Source organism: Cornus florida, unplaced genomic scaffold (assembly GCF_030987335.1).
Source record: "Cornus florida cultivar Cherokee Brave unplaced genomic scaffold, ASM3098733v1 CherokeeBrave_3.0.0_Hap2_Chr10, whole genome shotgun sequence".
NCBI lineage: Eukaryota > Viridiplantae > Streptophyta > Magnoliopsida > Cornales > Cornaceae > Cornus > Cornus florida.
The window spans coordinates 37280133-37304667 of record NW_026775580.1 but is presented as its reverse complement, the minus strand read 5'-3'; the positions used below and the strand labels follow the sequence as shown (position 1 = coordinate 37304667).

At 34.5% G+C, this 24535-nt stretch overlaps 1 protein-coding gene, 1 long non-coding RNA gene and 1 other non-coding gene across 3 annotated transcripts; all 3 read right to left on the bottom strand.

The window, feature by feature from the left end:
* Positions 1-917: 917 nt before the first annotated feature.
* LOC132279703 (uncharacterized) lies at positions 918-5446 on the bottom strand. Its single transcript, XR_009471384.1, has 3 exons — positions 3290-5446; positions 1912-1959; positions 918-1810 (listed from the first exon to the last, which is right to left on the bottom strand). It is a non-coding gene; the product is annotated as an uncharacterized LOC132279703 (long non-coding RNA).
* A 9697-nt stretch (positions 5447-15143) lies between these two features.
* LOC132277502 (F-box protein At3g07870-like) lies at positions 15144-16226 on the bottom strand. Its single transcript, XM_059779356.1, has one exon. It carries the CDS (start codon positions 16224-16226, stop codon positions 15144-15146), a length of 1083 nt encoding a protein of 360 aa, XP_059635339.1.
* Positions 16227-24113: 7887 nt separating this feature from the next.
* Positions 24114-24219, bottom strand: LOC132280346 (small nucleolar RNA R71). The gene has a single exon (XR_009471555.1). It is a non-coding gene; the product is annotated as a small nucleolar RNA R71 (small nucleolar RNA).
* Between the last annotated feature and the right edge of the window lie 316 nt (positions 24220-24535).

Here is a 24535-nt window from a genome sequence, read left to right as displayed (position 1 = left end):
TCACACCACACACACATATATGCAATCAATTATATAAAATACACACAAAGCACACTAATTAAAATAAATGAAATGCAAATGGACCCAAACAAAACTCCCGTACGTGATAATTCCGGTAGCGGGTCCCACACTGGACTTTCGGCCTGAAAAATTAAAAAATGCCGAAATGGCTACCGGTACATTTCTAAGAATCCTGAACTCAAGGAAATGTCCCAATCAACTCTCGGACACATCCCACGATGTCTGGCACGCAAAATGAAAAAAAAAAAAAAACAAAAATGCCTTTGCAAAAACAGAAAATTCTGAAAAATGAAAAAATGACGAAAATTGAAAATATTACATATCTGGCCTTTTGGTCATAAATTTTTTTTAATCTTATTCCATGCGGTAATGAAATGCACATTCCATTGGTCAAGGGAAGGAATCATTTTGGTGGAATGACCATTCTCGAAGAATGGTGAGGAATGATAATTTCACCTTTAAAAGCATGCAACAAATGGAAAGAAAATCATTCCATTTCACTTTTTTTATTCTCACCCCTACCAAACTAGTCCTTATAGTTACAAATTTTTTTGTCCATTTTGTGTGTGTCTATGTAAAAATTGACTAAATGTGTTTTAATAGCACTCATTGATCTTTTTTTATATTAAGAATATATGTTAAGAACTCTAATAAACATTCATGGGTCCGCCCCCGCTGCACGTATAATGTTAATAGATTTTTATAACTAAATTGATTTATTTAATCAATATACGTCATGGGCTAACTTGACCTATTTGATTTTAAGTTAGATGTTGGTGGTCAATTCCATATATATATATATGTATATATATATTCTAAGTTTTTGGAGTATATGTCTTTAAATTAATTGTACATCTGAAATTGTATGTGATTCAAGGATCTTCTTTTCGGTAGAGTCGTGTTTGGTACGGGGAATCTGGCTCATCTGGGTGTGATGCCGTAGACATATTTTTGGGAGAGTTTAATAGACTTTTTATCATTTAAAAAAAAAAAAAAAAGAAGGGAAAAGTGTGAAGTGCAATAGTTGAGAAGGGAAGTGCCAATATCGTCTCTATATCATTTAACTAAATTCAACTGAGTCTCAAGGATGTTATCCAAATGCATTTCAAGTAATTGTAGTAAACTCGACCCCTTAGCTTTTCTTACAATGTCATAGAGAAACAAATGAATACAAATGCAATTTCAAAAAAAATCATACATTTTTTTTTTTTTTTTTGATAAGTATAAAATAATTATTTAATATACTGACTGATAATTTAAAAAAAAAAAAAAATCATACATATACACTACTATCAGGACAACCACATTCTTGAACCTATTAAAATTACTACGTATAAATAACTATATGTTAAAAAAAATTAATAAACATATAGGAAAAAAAAAAATTACATTTTGTATGTGTAGTAATATAAAAAAAAAAATTTACATTATGCAAATAAGCAAGCCTAAAATTCCTATAATTTTTTTTTATTACCCTTTAATTTGTTAGTTAACTTATTTAAATCATGGAATAACCTTTCTACCCTCTACAAATCATTTTATTGGACCAAACTAACCTCTTTACTCCTTACTTCATTCTTTATCAACCAAACTATATATATATATATATTATTTACCTCACACATTCTTTACCTAATTATTAACATAAATATTACAAAAAAGTATGCTTGCATACATTAATTAAATCTTATCTAGTGCAAAAATTGTAACGACCCGAACCCGATGGTCCAAATCACTAATCAAGTCTTTACCCAAACCCGAGGTCAACTAAAGACGTTATCGTCCTTTCCTGTATCAATACATAATATACGTGTCATCCCAGGGTTTATAAATAATAATAATAATAAAATGAGATCATAACTACAAAATATGTCAAAACAGTCTACTAACCTATCAAAATCTGTGGAGGAGCGTCGTCCGCCACTTCCTTTCCGTATCCTGAAAAATGTTAAAATAAGGGATGAGCAAATTGCTCAGTTGGTGGTGCCTAAGACACACCTCTTGTGATCCCGTGAATTCATACAAAGCACAGGAAAAGGAAAGAGGGGTCATGCTTAGTCAAAAGGGAAAACATAGCATCAATTCCAACAACAATGAATCAAATTCTCATCAAACCATGACATGCTATGGAATGCAATGGTGTGCAATGTCGCTCCACATTTCAAAAACCTTTATCCGTCATCATTTCCAACTATTAATGCAACCCATCCCATGGCAATTCCATAGCGGCATGAGAGAATGATTGGCTAACTGTCCTTGACCCATGGCAACTCCATGGCGTTATTTGGGCCTAGGTAACTCAAACACACTAGGAAAGTTTCCCCAGTTCCCTCTATGTCACACTAATGTCACGGTCCCTAGGCAACTCCTAGGCGATCGGGTTTTCGCAAACTTCTTTCAAAACTTTTTTCCCAAAAATCATTTCTATTGTTTCATAAAACAACTTTTCCCATTTCATACCCAATGATAATGCATGAAATGTCACATGTTATCAAATGTCAACAGAAAAATATATTCATTTCACTAACATCAAATTTAAAATAATTTTTTTTTTTTCCATAACAAGTTAGGTTCTCATTCTCATCAAATATAGCATCATAAGTAAATGGGGCATATAAATAATTCAAATAAACATTTATATTTCATTACAATTTAATTGGACACACAACTTAGCACATACAACACAAAAAACACCTCATCATGCTTCATTATATATATTTTCAAATAACCATAAATAATATTCAAAGTCTAGTGAACAATTCTATAAATTTCTATGAAGAAAATTCACACCAAGGGTAAAGAAATTGTAGCTTAGAAACCCCCATCTCAAGTATTGAAAAAAAAACCCCAATTTCAGCCCAATTTTCGGAATTCAATGGGTGGCCAATTGAAAATCAGCTCCGATCAAAATGAAGCCCACGACGAGCTTGACAACTTTGCCTTTTATGGCAAGATCAAATTCACAAAGACGAAGAGGGATCAAAGCTTGAAATGTTAGGTTTTTAGAGAGAGAATTCATGCAGAGAGAGAGAGATTACGGTCTGGAGAAGGATAAGCGTGGTGTATATAAAATGTAAGGGCAAACTACAATGACCTCTCCTGAGGTTTGGCATAATTGCAACTAAACCTGAAATTTGCTATTTTTTTACAAAGACCCCCCAATGTCAGATTTTGTTATGAATTTACTCCTCTACACTCATTATTATATTGTTAAAAAAATCAAAATATCTAGAAATAACAAATGACTTTTTTGCCCACAAGCACTTACCCATTATTCCTCTCTCCTCTCCTTCGCCACCAGTTTTCACGTTACTGAATTTTTAGGGCTCTTCACCGAATTTCTTCTTGTTGATGCTCTCAGGCTCTCGGTTTGTCTTCATGTTGCTGGAATTCTCGTTGAGGAAGGGCTTGCAGGTCAAGAGGTTGTGGAAGCAGCGAACGATGGACTAGACGGCGGAATTGGGCGGCGATGGTCTGGATGACGGCGGAGCAGCACTGGTTGGGTCCGATTGCGTGGGTGTGGTCGCGTGAGTCTGGGCAGGGACGGTGATGGAGAGAGGGACGCGCCATCTGTTTCGAGACTCAAAGTGCATGTAGTCGTGTGAGATGTTGTTAGGGACGGTGATGGAGAGAGGGACACGACGCGGATTTCCCTGAGAGTAATGGTTCTGTCGGCGGCTGCGCGTGGTTGTGATGGTGGTGCTGTTGCCCATGGTCGTATATGCAAACCCATGAAGAAGAAGTCTCGATTTGGGGCTTTTCTTCGCCGGAACTGGAACAAGATTCAGAGAGAATTAAAGATGGGTGGGTGGGTGGGTGGGTGGGTGCTTGGTGGTTCACTGGAAAAATCAAGCTAAAACTCCAAGATTGATCAATCAAACCTCAAATCCATCCATATTGATTGATATGTACAAAATCAACATTTGTTTTCAAAATTAATCAAAATCAAACCCTAAAATTAATGCAATATATCATTACATTGATACAATATTGAATATAAATGTATATACATATATGCCAGCTAATGAGAAAAAGTTAGAGAGGAAAGAACACTAGTTTGCTGTTTGTAGGCTGGTTGACAGTTTGACCATTTGAGAGGTAGTCTCATGAGCATATCATTACACAAAGATACGCTATTATGTTTTTTTCTGGGGTTTGGTTTTGTATTGACATTTTGTGCATTGTATTGTGAAGGAATGGCTACCATGAGATATGGGGTATCTAATTGTGGGTTTAGTTTCTCTGTGGGTTTGTTTGGCAGCGACGACGGCTACCGGTGGAGTGGTGGTTGCTCTTGTTTTTAAGCATGATTTTTTTTTTTTGTTATTCCATATATTATAAGGGTAATATGGTCTTTTACACCTAGTTGATGGGCATTTTAGTCACTTTAACCAAATTTTCTAACAAAAATTATGAAATTTTGTACAAAGGGGAGGTCTTTGCAAAAAATTGCAAACCTCAACGGGACTTGTTGCAAAAAAATGATAAAATTCAGGTTTAGTTACAATTAAGTCAAACATCAGGGAAGGTCATTGTAGTTTGTCCAAAATGTAAAATCCTCTTGTGGGGCCATCCACTTACTTTTCCTTCTTTCCTTTTCTTTTTCTCTTTTTCTTTTCTTTCTTTTTCCTTCTTCTCCCCTCCCTCGGCTGGCAGCCACCTGCTCTCTTCTTTATTTGATTCACAATATCTATATATATATATATTACAAAAATATTATATATTATTTATTTCGAATATTTTTATTGTAGCACTAGTTAGCCGACAAGCATATATACATCAATTAGATAGGACCATGACCATTCCTTTTCACTTGATTATTAAGGGCAAAATGGTATTTTAGTTTATCTATTCTTATTTTATTAAAAAACTTTTTGGAAAAAAACATCTAATAAAATTTGACCCGTATCCTTGCTAGATTTCTTATGATGACAAATATAATGTGAAATTAATCAATTTAGTTATCAACTTATCTTATGTGTATGGAGGGGAGGATCAGTAGATTGGACCACCATAACTGATACCAATAGTTTTCCCCCAATACATTAAATAGCAAATTGATTATAAGCAATATGACAGTATGCTAACATCAATAGACTAAATAAAATTTCACGCAAATTAGTAATATAAAGTAGATAAGAAGATAAATGCATGCACAAATAAAAATAAAAAAATAAAATAAAATAAAAAACATTGGAGATTACAAATACGTTTGGTGTGAGAGGTAAATGTTCATTCTTAAACTAACTCTCACTAAAGAATGCAGGATTAATACAACAATACTTTCATACTCAACACAAACAAAATTACAAGGAAAATCGGTCAGCTTAAATGTTTAAGAAAGTTAATTAAAATGTTCTTCTGATATTCTCATAATTCAGATTTTATGCAAACTAGTCAAAATTGGTATGAATGCTCTTTTGATAATTCATTATAAGAATATTCTCATGATACACAGTCACAAAAATATTTAACCACATAAATAAACCTCTTGTTATCACATGAACCATGTGGATTGAAAAGAAGTTTATGAGATTTGATCCCACTAATTTTCATATGATTCTGAAGTACTTTACCATTTGATCAATGATATTAAATTTCAATAATAATTATAGCCCACAGATAAAGCTGATTAAGTAAAACTGTAGATCAATGTTAGTCAATTGTGCTCAGGTTAAGGTGTTAAACAATACCAACATGTTAATTATAGGATAGGATCAACTTTGTAACAAATAGCTTACCAGCAGTAAGAGCTATATAATGCACACCTTACACTACGATTCCGACATGAGTAACTACTCAATGTCCTTAGAAACAAGACTCCCCCACATGAGTGACTGCTTCAGACCAAGATGGAAGCCCGGTATCTATAGGGTTAAGTGGCAACTCGAAAACCCTAATTTGTGCGGGATACCTTGAAAACCCTAAGGCATAATTTGGTGTAATGGAATGGGTTAGAATAGAATGACAATTCCACTTTCTCATTCCCTTTCTCTTATTTGGCGTGCCACTTTAAAAAGTGGAATGGCCATTTCCTATAATGCTCATTCCATCTGGAATGACCATTCCTCTTCTGGACTTGTGGAATATCAGTTATACTTTATTTACATGTTCATCATGGAATTTTCAAAACATTCATATGTTGGGTTATGCATCAAATTGTTTTATTTAGCATTTAAATTGAAAAATACACAGCTGAGCATCTCAACAAACAAACCAACGCATCTAACATAAGTCTAGGTTAACCTTTTGGAATGCTAAATCTCTATCCACGGGTGGAAAGGAGGTGTTGATTAAGGCAGTGTTGAGTATTTTACCTACGTATGTTATGTCTTATTTTAAGCTTCCCACTACATTGTGTCAAGATTTGATGAGACATATTCGTTCTTTTTAGTGGTATAATAAGGATAAAACAAGGGCAATTCATTGGATACATTAAGATCTTCTCTGCCAGAGTAAGCCTTCGGGTGGTCTTGGATTTCGCGATTTGGAGGCTTTTAATTTAGCCCTTTTAGCAAAGCATGCTTAGCATTTTCAGGTGAAAAAACAGGGTATGCTATATCAGCTTTATAAGGCCAAGTATTTTCCATCTTCATCGTTTTTGGATGCTTCTTTGGGCTCCAATCCTTCTTGGGGTTGGCGTAGTATTTGGTCTACTCAGGTGTTGTTATCTCAGGGAGTCCGCTCATTGATTGGGAATGGAATTTCTACGCATGTGTGGAAAGATCATTGGGTTCTTACGCTTTCGGATAAGCTCCAACTTCCGCAGGATCCACCTCCATTTTCTTTTGTGGCTGAGTTGATTGATTCTTCTACGTCTTCGTGGAAGGTGGATGTGTTGTCTCAGTTTTTCCCTTCCTGTACAGTGCAGGAAATTCTTAAAATTCGTATTAGCAGGGGATAAGCCGAATGAAGTCATTTGGAAGCCAGAGAGGTTGGGTAAGTTTTCAGTGTGATCTGCTTATAAACTAGCCATTTCCATGTTTAATTTTTCAAGAGTTGCTACTACTAATTGTTCTTGGTCTTATATTTGGCAGTGTCGTACTCTGTCTAAGGTGCAACATTTTCTTTGGCGCTGTTGTCTGCATGCTTTACCGGTTCAATTAGCTTTGTTGGATCGAGGGTGTGGTGTCGCCCCTTTGCCCTCATTGTGGTTTACAGGAGGAAACTGTGGTGCATCTTATTTTTTCTTGTCCTCACTCCATTCAAGTGTGGAAGTTATCAGCACTGAGACTTGATTTTTCGGCTTTTTTCTTTCCTTCTTTTCGGGCTGGTTGGAAATTTTTGGTGCAAAAGGCTATTCTTTCTTCGGAGTTTGAAAATGTTCTTAGTTTACTTTCCTTTTGTATTTGGGGTATTTGGAAGTCTAAGAATCGATTGGTCTTTGAGGGGTTGTTATGGCAACCTGAGGTTGTGGTTCGGAGGGCTGTTGCCAATTTTTGGGAGTTTCATGATGTTAGGTCTCGTTGTTCTTCTTTGTAGCCAGCACCGTCTATCCCTTTGGTGGATTTGTGGAATCCTCCTCCTTCTGGAATTGTTAAGTGCAATTTTGATGCTTCTTTTTGTGGGCAGTCCTTTCAAGGGGGTGGTGGCGTCGTGTTCCGTGATTTTCGGGGTAATGTGCTTCACATAATTATTTTTCACCCTTTTCCCGCTTCTTCATCTTTGGAGGCAGAATTGTAGTGTGTCAGCGTGCTGTTCTTTGGGCTTTGGATTTGGGTTTATCTTGCTTATGGTTTGAATTGGATGCCACAGTTGTGGTGAATGGTGTGTTGTGTACGGAGTCTTGTCCTTCGAAAATTGCTTCTCTATGTTTTGATATTAATCGGGACCTGCGCCGTTTTTCGTCTGCTATTTTGACTCATGTGCGTCGCCAGGGTAATCGGGTGGCTCATGCGTTGGCTGCTCTTTCACGAACTAGGCTTGGGTCAAATCAGCTTTTATCTTCTTTACCTCCTTCTGTCATTCCTTTTGCTGTGGCCGATGTTAGATCTTAGTTTTTTTGTTGGTTTTGGTTTCTTAGGTGTTTGTCTATGCCCAAAAAAAAAAAAAAAAAAAAAAAAAAAAAAAAAAAAAAAAAAAAAACCTATGCAACTCTTTTTTACTTTTTTATATTATTTTTAAGTAATTTAATAATTCCGATTCTCAAATAGAGAATCAGGAAAGAAATAATTTAATATTTATGCTTTACAAAGGAAGTGTTCCAGCAATCATATTTGCTTATCCAGATTTTTTGTTACAACTAAAAGGAACAATACTATTGACTACAATTTAAATAATTGTTAAGTTTTGGTGTGATTAGTGTAATAAACCACCATTAAAGTTTGGAGAGCATTTTGGAAAACTATTACCATTACTTCAGCATGTTGGAAGGAATAAAATATCACATCCATTTATGAGAAATTAGTAATGAATGTTATAAAGCAGGTAAGAAGATAAATGCACAAATATATGAACAAAAACAACTTATTCTTCATGATTTTGAAATCCTATATGCATTTTCTCACTTTCTTGTCTTGCGATACTGATTTTGGATAAATAAAAAAATTAAAAATTAATATTGAGATGTGTTGACCTTAAGGATTTCATCTAAGGACAATCTAGTTCTTTTGATGATAACAAACCATTAATGGTGTTTAAGGCCTAATGTTCACATTAAGTGGTATAAATTACTTATATTCAATGGAGATCATAAAGACCATTTCAAGTATTCCATTACTCAAGATCACATATATGGAAAATAAATGAGTCAAAAGAACTTGAAGTTGCAATGAATCAAATGTAAAGTCTATCCAAAGATAGCTTGGATTACAACAAGCAAGAAAGCAACTCAAAGAAAGGAAGAAAACGAGTCTGCCTGAAAGCCTACACGATCATGGACAAAGCGTGAAGAAAGGGGTAGATAGGATGGTGAGTGTTTAGGATTTAATGTCAAAGTATTTATGAATCCATTTGAAACTCATCTCTATAGGACCATATATATCATATCATCATTTATATGTTTCTATATATATTAGCAATAGACTATGCACTTCATTCATATATAATTGCACATGAAGTCATTGCTAAAGAGTGAGTTAGTTCAAGCTTGCATAAGCTTTGAAATAACTCATCACTTGTGTTAAAAATGCTAAGACTATGCACATCAATCATATAATTCATATTGGTCAATAATTAAGGCATAAGAAGCCTTCATTACCATGAGTTGGTAATGGACATTAGGACCCCAGAATGCACGTTATGAAAACTGTGTTTTTGGCTAAGTGTGAAAAATAAAATTTTGAAATAATGATTATTTCAAAATAATTTTTCCCGCTAATAACTCTTTATACTTCAACTAGCCTAAACTAATTTTATCAGAATTTTTGACCAAGTCTACATTGGTCTACATAAGGATTCATTTTTATCAAAACTGTCGGAAATCCAAATTTGTACTAAAACTAAATTTCTACATTTTGATTTAGTTGAATTTCAATTTTTTAGTATTTTTTATTGAATCCAAATGGGGGGTACTTCCTTATTTATATTCTAAACTTAAAGCAAATGGACATATAAATACTGTAAAGACATTTACTTAAATGTTTTCAATGGAAATAAGCTGTGTGCAGATGTTCTGTACTGAAAGTCCTATGTATAAGCTGCCATCTGTCAGTTTGGTTTGATGCAACTGTCAACCGGTATCTAGGCAGTAGCAAAATTCGAGGAGATCATTTACGTCGACTGGTTTGATACAGACGCCGACTGGTTTGATGCATACATCGACCGGTATCTAGGCAGTACTGAAATTTCAGAAACATAACATACGTCGACCGGTTTGGAGCATACATCAACCGGTTCATGCAAAGACGTTGACCGGTTTGTAGCATACGTCGACCGATTCCTGTCGAATCTACAGATTTCAAAATGTAACGGCTCTTTTCTCCTCGACCTTTGTGAATTCAGCCCTTAACAGCTATATTGAGCTTGCAAATTCTATAAATAGAGTGGGGAATGTCTTAATAATCAAGAGACATCATTTGAAAGCCTTCACATTGCATTAAAGAGAGCTTTTGTTCTTAAATCTTCTCTTCATCTCTCTCATTCACTCATATACAAATCTTGAGAGATTTAACTAAGGATTCAAAGGGCTTTTGCTGTAATTCGAATCTTCATAGAACTTTTGTTCTATTCTATACTTGAGAGATCTTGTTGAGTTCATTAGAGCTTTTGTTCTTTACTTATATCATCTTCTCTCATTCATATCATTTATAGAGTTTGAGCTTCACTTATATTCATATATACCCTAATTGAGAGCTAAAGTTTGTACATCAATATTTGAGAGATATTTCTTGTGAGCTTGCACTTGTATATCTATCTTGAGAGAGATTCAATCTTGTATTTCAATTACAATCTTTTCTACAAACTTGTAAGGGTTGGTGTGACCCAAAAGAAACCTAGGAGAAGGGTGTTCTCCTAGTAAGGAAAAGAAGCAAAGTCTTGCTTTATATAAAAGTTTGCTCTCCACCCGTAAAGAAAAGCCATAGTGGATTGGGAAGTCTTAAGAGGAGTCTTGAGCCGAGGAGTAGGAGTTTTCGAACCTCGCTAAAATCACCGAGTCAATATTAGCAATTTCTCTTCTCTTATCTCTCTTATAATTGTGCTATTTAATTGTTTATTTCATATCTTTATAATTGCACAATTGTGTTAAGTACTTTGGTTGAAATTGTTTTTCTATATTGAAAAAAAATTATCCATTGTTTATCATTGACTCTATTCACTCCCCCTCTAGAGTCAATACTTGGGCAACAAGATGAATATCCGTATACACATAAAGAAAATTACATATAGGTTTAGTGTGGGGTAGAAACTAATTCTTAAACTAACTCTCATTAAAGAATGCATGATTAATACAAAAATGCTTTCTTACTCAGAAGTATAAGGAAAAACAGTCGTTTAAATGTTTATGAAATTTGATCAAAATGTTCTTATAATATTCGAATAATTCAAATTTTATGCAAACCAATCAAAATTGGTATAAATGCTCTTTTGATAATTCATTATAATGATGATACAAGGTCACAATACTATTGAACCCCATAAATATAGACCGGACCAACCTACAAAAACGAAACTATCCCTCCACAACCAGTCATCATGTAGGGTGTTAGTTTTATGGAAGCTTTAACAATTTATGGACTAGTTGCAGCATTAGCACTTTTATTTGCAAATCCTTTTATTTAATTATAGAAATATGAAAAATATGTAAATTTGAAGAGGGTACAATATGCATTGCCTTGAATTTAAATTTCTTCTGCTTTATATGATTATCAATGAACTCGTTTTGATGGTTGATCTTAACAATTTATGGACTAGTTGTAGCATTAGCACTTTTATTTGCAAATCATTTTGTTTAATTCTAGAAATATGAAAAATATGTAAATTTGAAGAGGGTACAATAGGCAGTGCTTTGAATTTAAATTTCTTCTGCTTTATATGATTATCAATGAACTCGTTTTGATGGTTGATCGGTGAAGGAATGAATGATTGTGAGAACCATTGCTAGAGACGAACAAGAGACAGGAATAAATAGCGAATCAAAACAAACTCAAGTCAACTCAAGTCACGCTGAACCTAGCTATGTTAGGCTCTTTAACCATTGCTGTAGTTCATCATTTGTATTCCATGCCCCCTTATCCATATCTAGCTACTGACTATGGTACACAACTGTCAAAGAAGAGCAATGAGGGAAATGTCTCTGGGCAACTTCCACTAGGGTGGTGGGGTGGGGTGCTTGTGGTCAAAATTCCGGTCAATTCTGAGTCGAGCCAGGAATGGCCGTTAGTGGAAAACTTTTTGTTATCACAAGAAACCTGTGGATTGGAAAGAAGTTGATGAGATTTAATTGGTCCTACTCATTTTCATATGATTCGCTCAATTAAATCTAGGGGGTGACAATTCGTGTTCGTATATCATATTCGTGTCGATGTAAGGATATTATACTAAATAGGTAAAGTCAAACTCAAACTATTTAATAATCGTGTCAAGAATTCTTAACACTAACCCAACCCGTTTATTAAACAAGTAAACGTGTTAACCCGTTTAATGACCCGTTTATCACATTTAATATTTAATCAAATACTAAATAATAGAAAAAAATTATTATAATTAACCCAAATATTCAAAAAAAAAAAAAAAATCATAAAGCATAAACAAGGTTTATATTGAAGTGACTTAACTATCCATAGTAATTGGGTTTAAATAGGTAACATATTTCATAAGTCATATTCACAATTATAACATGTTGAGTTAAATGGGACATAAACGGGTTACACGGGTTGAACCCTTCAACACTAACCCGACGGTTAAGTATACGAGTTAATCGTGTCGACCTTTTTATGACCCAAACCCGTTTATACCAAACCCAAATCCTTAACTCGTGTCGTGTTGTCATGTTGTAATTTGTCACCCCTAATTAAATCTAATAAAAGCCCATAGATAAAGCCAAAGAAGTAGAACTGTAGATCAATGTCAATTACTTGTGCTCAGCTCAAACAATGCCAACATACTATATTATGAGAGAGGATCATTAGAACTTTGAAATAATTAGCTTACCTGCACTAAGAACTATAACTCACAATTAACCTCTTGCTCTCACACGAACCATGGTGATTGAAACGAAGTTTATCATATTATTATAATTTTTTTTTTTAACCATAAGTCTATCATATTAGGTCTCACTCATTGTCATATAATTCTAAAGTACTTTACCATTTGATCAATGCAATTAAACTTCAATAATAATTATAGCCCATAGATAAAACCGATGAAGTAAAACTGTAGATCAATGCCAATCAATTGTGCTCAGGTTAAATTGTTAAGCAATACCAACATGTTATAGGATAGGATCAACTTTGTAACAAATAGCTTACCTGCAGTAAGAGCTAGAACGCACAGCTAACACTACTTCATGTCCTTAGAACAGCCTGAAAATGAAACAAGACTCCCCACATGAGTGAGTGCTTCAGACCAAGATGGTATCCCAGTATCAATGCTAAGCTTCCTCAATGCCATGGTTTGGGGATTATAGGTCAGGGAGTCCAAGATAAGATCTGGTGATGGGATTAAATATATATATATTTTTTATTCCGTTACGAGAACGCATCAAACAGAGACCATTACAAGAACTGATTAGTAGTAATGCAGGATTATTTTGTAGAAAGATGGGTGGAAGTCTGACCTCTGTACAGGTGTGTAATCATGTGTCTCGTAGCGTTCCAAGTAGTAGATTTTCCCGTGGTCACATGCTGAGTTGCTCCGACTTTTGCATACACAACTGCATCGCATGAGCTGGCAGTCTTGGGAGTATTTCCATGACAATGTTGTCATCTTCAAGTTTATCCATCCTATCTCTCTCTTGAATTCGTGTGTGTAGGGCTTTCTTTCTCTCTTTAATTCTATAGGGTTTAATTGGCAACTCGAAAACCCTAATTTGTGTGGGATAACTCGAAAACCCTAATAAACAACTAGCAATGGAAAGACAACACCAGGTAATTAAATCATTCAATTTTGAAACAAACAGTTAATGTTTGTACTGTTAAGAAGCAATAGACAACACAGGTAATTAAAATCATTCAATTTTGTTTTATTTAGCATTTAAATTTAAAATTACACAGCTGAGCATAATCTCAACAAACCAACACATCAAGAAGGGTAACCATAATATACTTCAGTCCAACCAACCTCAGTTGGCCTGCCCAATATGTATGTATGTTGAATTACAGCATAAAATAAGTCACAGGCTAACTATGCAGAACTTTTTTACTTTCTTTTTTTTATTTTTTATTTTATATATAATTTTGACAAGTAATTTAATATTTACTATTACCAAGTAGAGAAACAGGAAAGAAATAATTTAATGTTTATGCTTTGCAAAGAAAGTGTTCCTGCAATCAAATTGTTTTGGTACTCTGCCTACTGGTGAGGAGGCTTATATGCAACAGATTTTCTGCTACAACTAAAACTCTTCAACTACAACAAAGACTACCTCATCAAACTGTCCAGGTGACTGAACACATTGAGTGGCTCATGTATCAAGAGAGCTTGTTGCTGCCTTGATGTGTTTGCACTCAAACAAGTTGGTGAATAACACTTAATACTGCACGGTCTTCCCCTGTAACAATCCAATTAAAAAATGTGGAATTTACTTAACCTTCCGAAGCTCATTGCCATCAACTAGGCCCAAAAAATGCCCGATAATGTAAATCAAAGATGTTTGGAGACATTCTTAAGCTAAATAATCCCCAACAAAAGGAACAACACTGTTGACTACAATATTAGCATCTTTCGTTCAAACTGCTACATTCTTTTATTACTTCGTGATAACTTCCCAAGCAGTAAAGGAAAATTATGGACGGAAAACATCCTCCAGAAAGAAGAGCACTGGTAAGTCTTCTAGTTGCATGCTTTAAAACAAGCAATAAACAATTACCCTACAAATTCATCTTCTTTCTTTTTGGCCCCTGGTAGTTGGCATCCATAATTCATAATAATGCAAAGTTAAATTTTTTTCTAGTTCATGTTTCCACACTGGAAGCATAAAATGAAACAATTCATAAAGAGCTAAATAAGTTTATACTTGGATGCTAATTATAGATCAATGACAATAGAGCGTGCTCAGGTTAAACAATAATTCAAATGAGTAAAACTCTTGTAATGGACTGCCTACCTGCACTAAGAACTACTACGCACAGCTACTACTAGATTCTACCACACACACATATATATCAAATAGAAAAACCAAATTTTCTACTTTCAGTAAGATTAGAAAACAAAAGCACGAATAAGTTCAAAGAAAGGTTTACAAACTCAGGTCGCTGATGGAGTGCAGCAGTTGATGGGAAATGAACCCGAAGCACCCCCATAACCCTTGGCTGCTGTGCCCCTAGCTCAAAAGATCATAAACTATGCGACACTCCAACCACAAGTCTTCTTCAAGGAGAACACAAGAATAATCCTTGTGATTGGCCTCAATTTCCTTTCTAAATCGAACTATTTTTTTATGTCAACTTCCTTACATCTTCATTCAACATTCCAGCTCCATTCACTTCGACCTCTCAATATTCTCTTTTGTTTCTTTAACAGTCTTAAAGTGAAACAAGGCTCCCTACATGGTTAACCATTTCAAACCAAGATGGAAGCCCTGCAATTCTAAGCTTCCTCAATGTCATGGCCCTGGGACTATAAGAAAGCAAAGCTTGATTATTATGAAGCATCAAAAGTTCTCCATTTCCCTGAACACATAGAGTTCGAACATATTTGATGATGTCCCACCCAACCAGATGAAATCTTATGGAGAAAGATTTAACCCAAGACTCTTTAACACCATAATCCTTCATAATCCACAAATCAATATGTTCATGAAATGAAGAGTCCATGATTGAAAGACACCCACCCAACACTACCAATGACAAACCACCTCCACCATCTACAACCATTTCAGGATACGGTATGACTCCAAATAGTTCATTTGCAATATCAAAAGAAGCAATGTGCTTGGCGGGAAATAAACAGAGCCAGTGTAGAGCTCCACACAAAAATGCTTCCGAAGAAGCCAAAGCCAATTGCTGCGAAAGGATTACATAAGGAACGTTACCTTTATTTCTCCAAAACCCATCACCTAAAGTGTACACATAAACCGTAGATTCTGAAACCATGAAAGGTCCAGAGGAATTAATAATCTCTACTAACTTATATTCGTTTCTTGTTGGGTTAAATCCAAAACCCATTACCAATCCACCAATATTCTGTGGTGGGTCAATCCGAATAGGAAGTTTAGTGCAACATCTAGTGAAAGGATTGCATATATAAATTGGGTCTCTGTTCATGCGATCAACCAAACAGAGGAGACCATTACAAGAACTGATAGATCGAAACTCTTTGAGATCGGGTATTGAAAAACTGACCTTTTCACAAGTGTAACCCAAAGTTTCGTTGTGTTCTAGAAAGTAGATTTGGCTTCGGAAGGCGGAATCGAACCAGAGGGTAGTGCAGAGAATGAAACTAGGGTTTTGCTGGGAGGATCGACTATTGAGTTGGGAGTGAATGAATCGAGGGTCGCGTGCTATATTGCGCCAGAGTTTGCATACGCACGTGCATCGCGTGAGGGTTTTGATGGGCAGCCTCGAGAGAATGTCGGTCACGAGGTCGTCTGTAAGTCTATTCATCATCTCCCTTTGCTGTGGGTGCGTGGTGGCTGAGAAACGAAGACAAAGGAAAGAGGGAAAACGCGGAATGTCCAAGTTAGTATTGGTTTAGAGCATCTCCAATGTGCTTTCTGAATTTGTCACATCACCATTTTTCAAAACTGATGCAGGCCTGCATGGCTGGCCCACGGCTCACCAAGAGGGCCGCGGTTTTCAGCGACCTATTGGGTGGGACCCAATTTTTAGCGATCATTGAAATCCGGCCCAAAATCGTTGGATTTAAGACCATTGGACTTGCTCTTAGTATCCCAAGTTACACAGCGTTTGGAATGATGTGATTTGGTGGGACTTAAATTTTAAATACAGTAGTATTTTCACGAGGGTCGCGTGCTATATTGCGCCAGAGTTTGCATACGCACGTGCATCGCGTGAGGGTTTTGAAGGGCAGCCTCGAGAGAATGTCGGTCATAAGGTTGTCTGTAAGTCTATTCATCATCTCCCTTGCTATGTGTGCGTGGAGGCTGAGAAACGAAGACAAGGGAAAGAGGGAACACACGGAATGTCCAAGTTAGTATTGGTTTAGAGCATCTCCAATGTGCTCTCTGAATTTGTCACATCACCATTTTTCAATAGCCATCTCAGCATTTTTCATAACCATGTCAGTATTTTAAAGTTTCCAAATTTCATTTATCGGATGTATTCTAATGGTGCACTTTTGTTCTCCAAAAATATTAACATTTTAATATTTTTAAAATTTTTAATTTAATTAATTTTTTAATTTTTTTGTAACGGCTACTACGTATATTTTTAAAACGGCTATATCAAAGTAGGGTTGATGTATTTATAGAGGAAAAATGAAAGGTTTTTTTTAAATAAATATATATATAATTATTTTTAAAAAAAAATAAAAAAAAAATAGGATTTTGTGCCAATATAGCTGTTAAGGCACTATTTGGGTCAACCAAACAGTGCCTAAAATGGTTATATGTTAGTAGGAATATTTGAAAAAGTAATTTTTTTTTTTAAAAAACATTTTTCTCTCTTTTTTTTTTTTTTTTTTTTTTTTTTTTTTAACTTTTTTTGCCCAAAAAAAGCCTTTAAGGCACTGTTTGGCACCTTGACGGCACTTTGGTTCAATTATTTAGGCAAACATGCCCTTAGGAACAGTGTTCTGGGCTAAAACATTGTTCTGGCCAGAATAAAAAAAATATAAACAAAACTGATGCGGGCGTGCATGGCTGGCCCGCGGCTCACCAAGAGGGCTGCGGTTTTCAGCGACCCATTTGGTGGTGCCCAATTTTTGGCGACCATTGAAATATGGCCCAGAATCGCTAGATTTGAGACCATTGGATTTGCTCTTAGTATCCCAAGTTACACAGCATTTGGAATGATGTGATTTGGTGGGATTTAAATTTAAAATACAGTAGTATTTTCAGTTTTTTAAATTGGAGGAATTTAAAATGGAATTCAATTTTATAAGATTTGAACTATGAATGGATTTATAAATTAATTTATCCAACTTTGAAGTTGTTGTTGTTTTTTTTTTTTTTTTTTTTTGACTTGGCAATGATATGGGGAGTTAGATGTTAAAGGGGGAGTAAGAATGATGCTGATGGGTTTCGAACACAGGCCAAAGGTCCTAAACAGTACATGCTTTACCGCTGAACTAGCACTGCACTCACCAAAAGGCTTAATGTAGGTCTTTTTTGGTCTTTTTATATTGGGCCAATTTTATTTATGATGTATTTATCATGATTTTCTAAATGTTGAAATACCACAGACTAAATACTTCACCTCATCTACCTTTTCAAGGTTCTATATATTTGTCCATCAACAAACATGTATAACAATATGTAATGCATATGTACTCACTTTATCTCTAGCTTGTTCTTTTAACAGGTCATAGAGGTTATTGTGAATTAATGTTAGAGATATTAGTTACAATGGGCTCTAATTAATATTTGTTTCTACATCTCTTGTATTTACGAATTAAGTTATTCATATTTAGGTTCATGTTAAATCAGTCATATTAATATGTCATAACCTTTTAATGTGTTACACATCACATAACTCAATCATTTAAGCAAATAACTCACTTACTATTTAAGTTTTGGATACATCACCACATAATGAGCACTCACTTCTCAACTATCATTACTAGTTAAAAGTGAGTTTTTAACTATCATTACTAGCTTAGATTAAGCACACTCTTCTCATATCTCACCACTAGGTTATGATGAACGTACACTTCTCTGCTATTACTATTAGCTTGAAGTTAAGTTTGTTCAATTATCAATTCTAGTAGTTTTTAACTTTAGTACACCCTTATCTAAATTGTCTATATTGATAATAGAGGAATTTATTTCGGAAAATACTATCCAAAAACTACTACTTTACAAGTAGTATTCTTCCCTCCTACAAGAGCAGATATGATGTATAACTCAAATAACTTATAGCTAAAATGACTACTCATCATCTTCTTATTTTTTCTACCAAGTTGAGAATGGAACCAGCTAGCAGATTTTAATCTCCCACTTTGATGTTGTGCACCTCAATAATCATTTTAGCTTATAGCTGGATAACATTTATTTTATTGTTAATTAGCTTGCACCTCAGTAATATTTTAATTTTTATCTAAATTGTACTTTATAGCTGCTAGCTTTAATTAGCTTCTCTTTTAGCTCAGTGTACTAGCTTAGTGTATCAATAACATTTTCCATTAAACTCTTTAGAGTAATCGGAAAATTTTCTCTTATTCAGCCCATTCACAGTTATACGTCTCTTAGACACTAGTATAGATCTTTTTCCCTTGACTATTGGGAGAATTGACATAGCTAGACTAGTCAATTTTTGTCTATTGTATTAAATACACAAACCAGTCATGAACTTATACAAATTTAATAATATTACACATTAAATAAACTATATTGTAAAATTGAATTACTATGCACACTAAGTAATTCAACTACATAGCTCAATATTATAGTAACCATTTATAAAAACAATATTGAACTCGAATAAATAAATATAACAATATAGTTTAATATTATATCACATGATTAATTATATTACATAATTAATTTAAGAAATAATAATATTCAGGAGAAGACTTTACTTCCTTAAAACTTTATGGCTCATTCTCCAATAAACATGTTAGAAAATCATGACCAAAAGATTTAGACGTTCTAGCCCTTTTGTTACGTCTAAGCTCATCCTTATTTTCATTGTATGATTTATACACAAGAAAACGATATGCACTACTATTATGAGCATAACCTATCAAATGTGGAGCCCATACGGTTTTGTTCTTGAATTTTATCCCAAAAGGCTTCATACTAATTTGAGATAACACCACCACAGAAAAGCACTTCACATTTCACTTACCTAAGCGATACGGGACTATGTACCTATAGCTCGCCCAATGTGGTAGCCTGTCAATGCCTCTTACTCCCGCCTACGGCACACCCACCCATAAGGTCTCCACATTTTAGGTCATACTTTAACTTTCTTAGGAGTAAAAACTACAACCTTAGTTAGACATCCCCACACTTTTAAGAATATATAGGAAGGTTTTCGACATTTTCATAATTCATATGGTTTCACAATAGTTTTCTTTAGAGGTATTTTATTAAGAACATAATTTGTGGAAAACACAGCTTTTCCTCACAAATTCTGAGTTAAGTCAGAACTTATCAACATATCATTCATCATTTTTTCGTTAATGATACTATGTTCTGAACAAATATCAGTACATGATATTTTGTATTCACCACCTCTATCACTTCTTAACACCTTAATATATTTGCTAAGTTGATTCTCAACCTCATTTTTGTAATGCTTAAACATTTCTAGGTTTCATCTTTGTTTCGTAGCAATTATACATAATAGTATCTTGTGCAATCATTGATAAAAGTAACTAAATACCTTTTTTTCCATCTCTAGTTGACACATGTTTAAGGTAATATAATATACTACATAATATCATATTATAAAATTAAAATAATTCAACCAATATTGATTCATATAAATAATTTAATAATCTACTTATAATAACATGCTTCAATTTTACATAATATTGAACACATCAATATTTAGCATATAATAATGTATATAATATTATTTTATATATCTCAATTAGCATAATCTCTACTTATTTATATCTTAAATAGAAGTATATAATAAACTCTACGCAAGGAATAAATTGTCTTAAGATTGTTGGAAAATATATACTTCAAATGACATTTAAGATATAAATAACATTATACTAATATGCCATGAGATCATTAATAATATGCTAAAAAATAATTAATTAAATATTCAACTCGATCTTTAATTAAACATGCAAATTAAAGCAATAAAATAATAATAAATAAATAAATAACCTGGACCGAGGCTAGTATTGGATACTATGTTCTTAAGATAATTTACGCCCCGCATGGGACTGACGGACTCTGTGGTGCTTGTCTCCCAAAATACAACGGTTTACATCCACCAGTAGCAACACTACAAACTCATGGATATGGTGAACCCCCTCCGTATAATACTCTCTCTGACTTAAAAATGCATCTATACTATATAAACACTGAATTTGGTGCAATTTGAACCAAATGGTTCAGACCAATTTTAACTTGGTTTGATGAAATTAGATTATGGTCTAAGTGGCTCGGACCACTTAACCTACGGTTTGAACCCATTTGGGTTGGGTTCAAATCTAGAGAGTGAGAGAAGAAAAATGAATTGAACGAACTGCAAATGACAGCCCAATGGGGTATTTATAAAAATATAAGTGTCTTTTCGGATTGTGTGTGTCTTTTTATCATTGGACACAACCATTTATATGTGTCTCTTCATTATTGAACACAATAATTTATATGTGTCTATTTATCACCAGAAACACCCACTGTAATTGTAATGACCCTGTCTTTTCTTCCTTTTCTGATTTTCTGTCATTAATTTTTTATTATTATTTAATTATTTATTTAATTATTTGATTTATTCTTCTCTTGTGACCTTAGGATTTTGAGTTCGGTTTTGAGTTTGAATTTGACTTTCAACTTCATGTGCATCTTCTTTATTTTATTTCCATGAAATGCATAGTCTTACTTTTGTAGAAAAGTATGCTATTTGTTTACTTTTTCTCATAGGGGTATTGATGCATAGTTTCTTCAGAAACATTTATGCTTTTTGTCTTAGGGACTATTTTGCAATTTTTTTTACAAGATATTTTGGGGAAGGATCATTTTGCAATATTTGGAAGTGTGACAAGTGTCATACTCTCATTGGGCCATGATGAGTGCTGAATATTGTATATTCGAGCCCCTAAATATACTTATGTTAAGGCCTTAAGTAATACTTCTATCCATATTTAGACTGATTTATACTTAATGTGTGTTTGTAGGTACTTTCCCAGAGAAATGGTTAAAACTAGGACTTTATGATGATATCGAAGCTTATAGAGTCGTTGCTAGTCATCCAGAGCAAGCCGAGAACTTTAATGGTGAAGTTTGGAGGAGTTTAATATCCAAAGCTCGAGCCTTATAAGTTAGAGAAGAAAAATCAACAAGGCATTAAAGCTCGACCCTTGTACCTTCAGGCTCGAGCCTGACCAAAGGGTGCTTGAGCCTGACTATAGGGTGCTTGAACCTTGACCCTTAAGCTCGAGCACAAGGCGTCAGAATTCGAAGAGTTGATTTCCAAGCTCCCAGACCTCGTGCCTAACCCCAAGGATTAAGCACCATCCATTAAAGCTCGAGCATTGAGAACTAAATGCTCGAGCCTGGTACCTAGTGCTTGAGCCCATGAAGCTTGGATCGAGCAATGTTAAAAGATTTAAATCCCAAGAATATTCTAAGTGTTGAAGAAAAAGACGTTTCGGAAAGTAATTGGAGAAATTTAGCTAAGTGTCAAAGTGAAGATCGAGCACCAATTCTTGAAGCTCAAGCATTAATCCAAAGAAGCTAGAGCCTTGTTCCTTAAGCTTGAGCCTGAACCTTAAAGCTCGAGCCTTTATTCCTAAAGCTCGAGCCTTCTATGATATGTCAGATTTAAGTTACGAGAATGTTCTTTTTTCAAGCCGTATCTCATTCTAGATGAGCCAGAAGACCTAAATGCCCACTGGATCCTTATTTTCTTCTATAAAAGAAAGCTTAAGCCTTGATAGAAGAGGTCCGAAATTCTAAGTTCTTTTTCCAGTGTGATTCAGAAGGCTGATACTGTGGTGATTTTTAGGGTTTCCACAACCTTAGAAGGTGAAGATCCTGAGAAGAGAAGTGTTGTCCGTGACGATGTAGACAACTCCAACACAGATGATATCCGACATCATCATGAGTAGCTAATTCCTCTCTTAGGGCACTGATGTAACCCAATCTAGTATTATGGTTTGATTGTCATTAACTCTGGGATTATTTTAATATATTATGTTTTCTTAATTATATGACTATGAGCAATTGAGACAACTCAAATGGTTTTCATTCTTTAAATAGATTACAAGTTGTTATCACCTTGTCTTAGATATAATGGTTTGTTTTATATTCTCAACTGATCTTATTGGACGGTATCTGGCGGAGCCTTGCTGGACATGAGAATAGAGGTCATGAGAATAATGGTGTTCTAATGTCTTTTATAAAAGAATGTTTTCATAATCTATGTTTAGGAAAGGTGGATTGCTTGCAAAGTAGTTAAAGTAGGTAGGTGGATAGTTCATGTTAACCGCAGATAGGTTATAGTTAATTGAATTTTGTAAAACATCTTTCTTTAAAACCAGAATTAAATGAATTATTGAGTTCAATTTATTTAAAAACATAATTGGTTAAATCCCTAGAGTTGATACAATTAACCATTGTATGATGATTGTGGTGAAGTCAAAGCCCTAAGATTTCTCTCTCTAATTACTTAGTTTAATATTTTGTTTTAATTTTAGTTTGTTTTTAATCGTGACAACCAAGCAAAATTTTTAACCAGTCACTTGTAAACCAGCAAAACTAAATTAAAGACTGAATATAAATCTCATCTCCCTATGGGTTAGACACCTCTCTTTATAGCACTATTCGACACGGAATCGTTCTATTGCGAGTTGTAAAATTAGACATATCAATTTTTGGCGCCGTTGCCGGGGAGATTTGTTATTTAGTTTAGTTTTTAATTAGTTATTTTTGGTTTACCAGTTTTCGGACTTTCTGATATCTCACCTTACTTCTTTTTCTTTTCAAGTATAAGGAAATTAACAGTAAGGACAAAGACGCTTAAGGGATAAAAGCTTCGGTTTATTAAACCTTCTGTGAGTTTTTACTGTTTTCTTTTACTTAGAAAATTTTATTTTTGTCACTGCTTAGGATTAGTGGAATGAATGCATGTTAACTCGCCAAAGTAGGTCAAAACCTTTAGTGTATGATCCTGAAATAGAAAGAACTCTTAGTCAGTTAAGAAAACTTAAAAAGCATTTGAATAATATAGGGAGTTCCTCTGATAATATGGCTGATAATCGTGATACACTAGGTAATGGTAATAATAATGGCAATGGTAATGGAGGATGAGTTCCACCTGTTCTTCCACAACCACAATTAAGGGACTATTTCATTCCTACCACATACACTTCTCCTTCGTGCTTTGTATTTCCGGAAAATGATGCAACCCATTTTGAGATCAAGCCTCCTATGATTCAAATGCTTCATACCTTCCATGGGTATGTAACAGAGGATCCTTATATGCACTTGGATGTATTTTTGGAATTGTGTTCAACTACCAAGTTGACCACTCTTACCAATGATTCATTCAGGATGCGACTTTTCTAATTTTCTCTTAAGGACAAAGCAAGAACTTGGTTGCATTCCTTTCCTCCAAATTTCATATCTATTTGGGAGATGTTGCAACAAAAGTTCTTGAAAAAGTATTACACAGTAGGTAAAACTTGTCAAATGAGAAGAGAAATCATGGTATTTTCCCAAATCCCGGGAGAATAGTTCCATGATGCATGGGAAAGATATAATGATGTGCTAAAAAAGTGTCCACACCATGATATTGCTCAATGGCACTTAATACAGATTTTCTATGATAGTCTTTTTGATTCTTATAGAAACATGGTTGATGCATCTAGTAATGGAGCTTTTTTGCGTAAGAGTCCGGCTGACGCTTGGGAACTGTTTGAGGCCCTGAGTGAAAATTCAACACTAGATGCGTCTTCCTCTTGGTCTAGGTCTTCACTTAGAATGCATAAAGTTGAAAAATTCTTTGAGGTTGACAAATCTAGTGAGTTAGCTGCTCAAATAGAAGCCTTGAACCTTAGGTTCGATCAAATTCTATCATTTGGCTTTGCTCCTATTACTAGTCCACAAACT

Excerpts from the sequence above, each read along its gene's own strand:
- LOC132277502 (XM_059779356.1), bottom strand. The coding sequence starts at position 16,226 with ATGATGAATAGACTTACAGACGACCTCGTGACCGACATTCTCTCGAGG.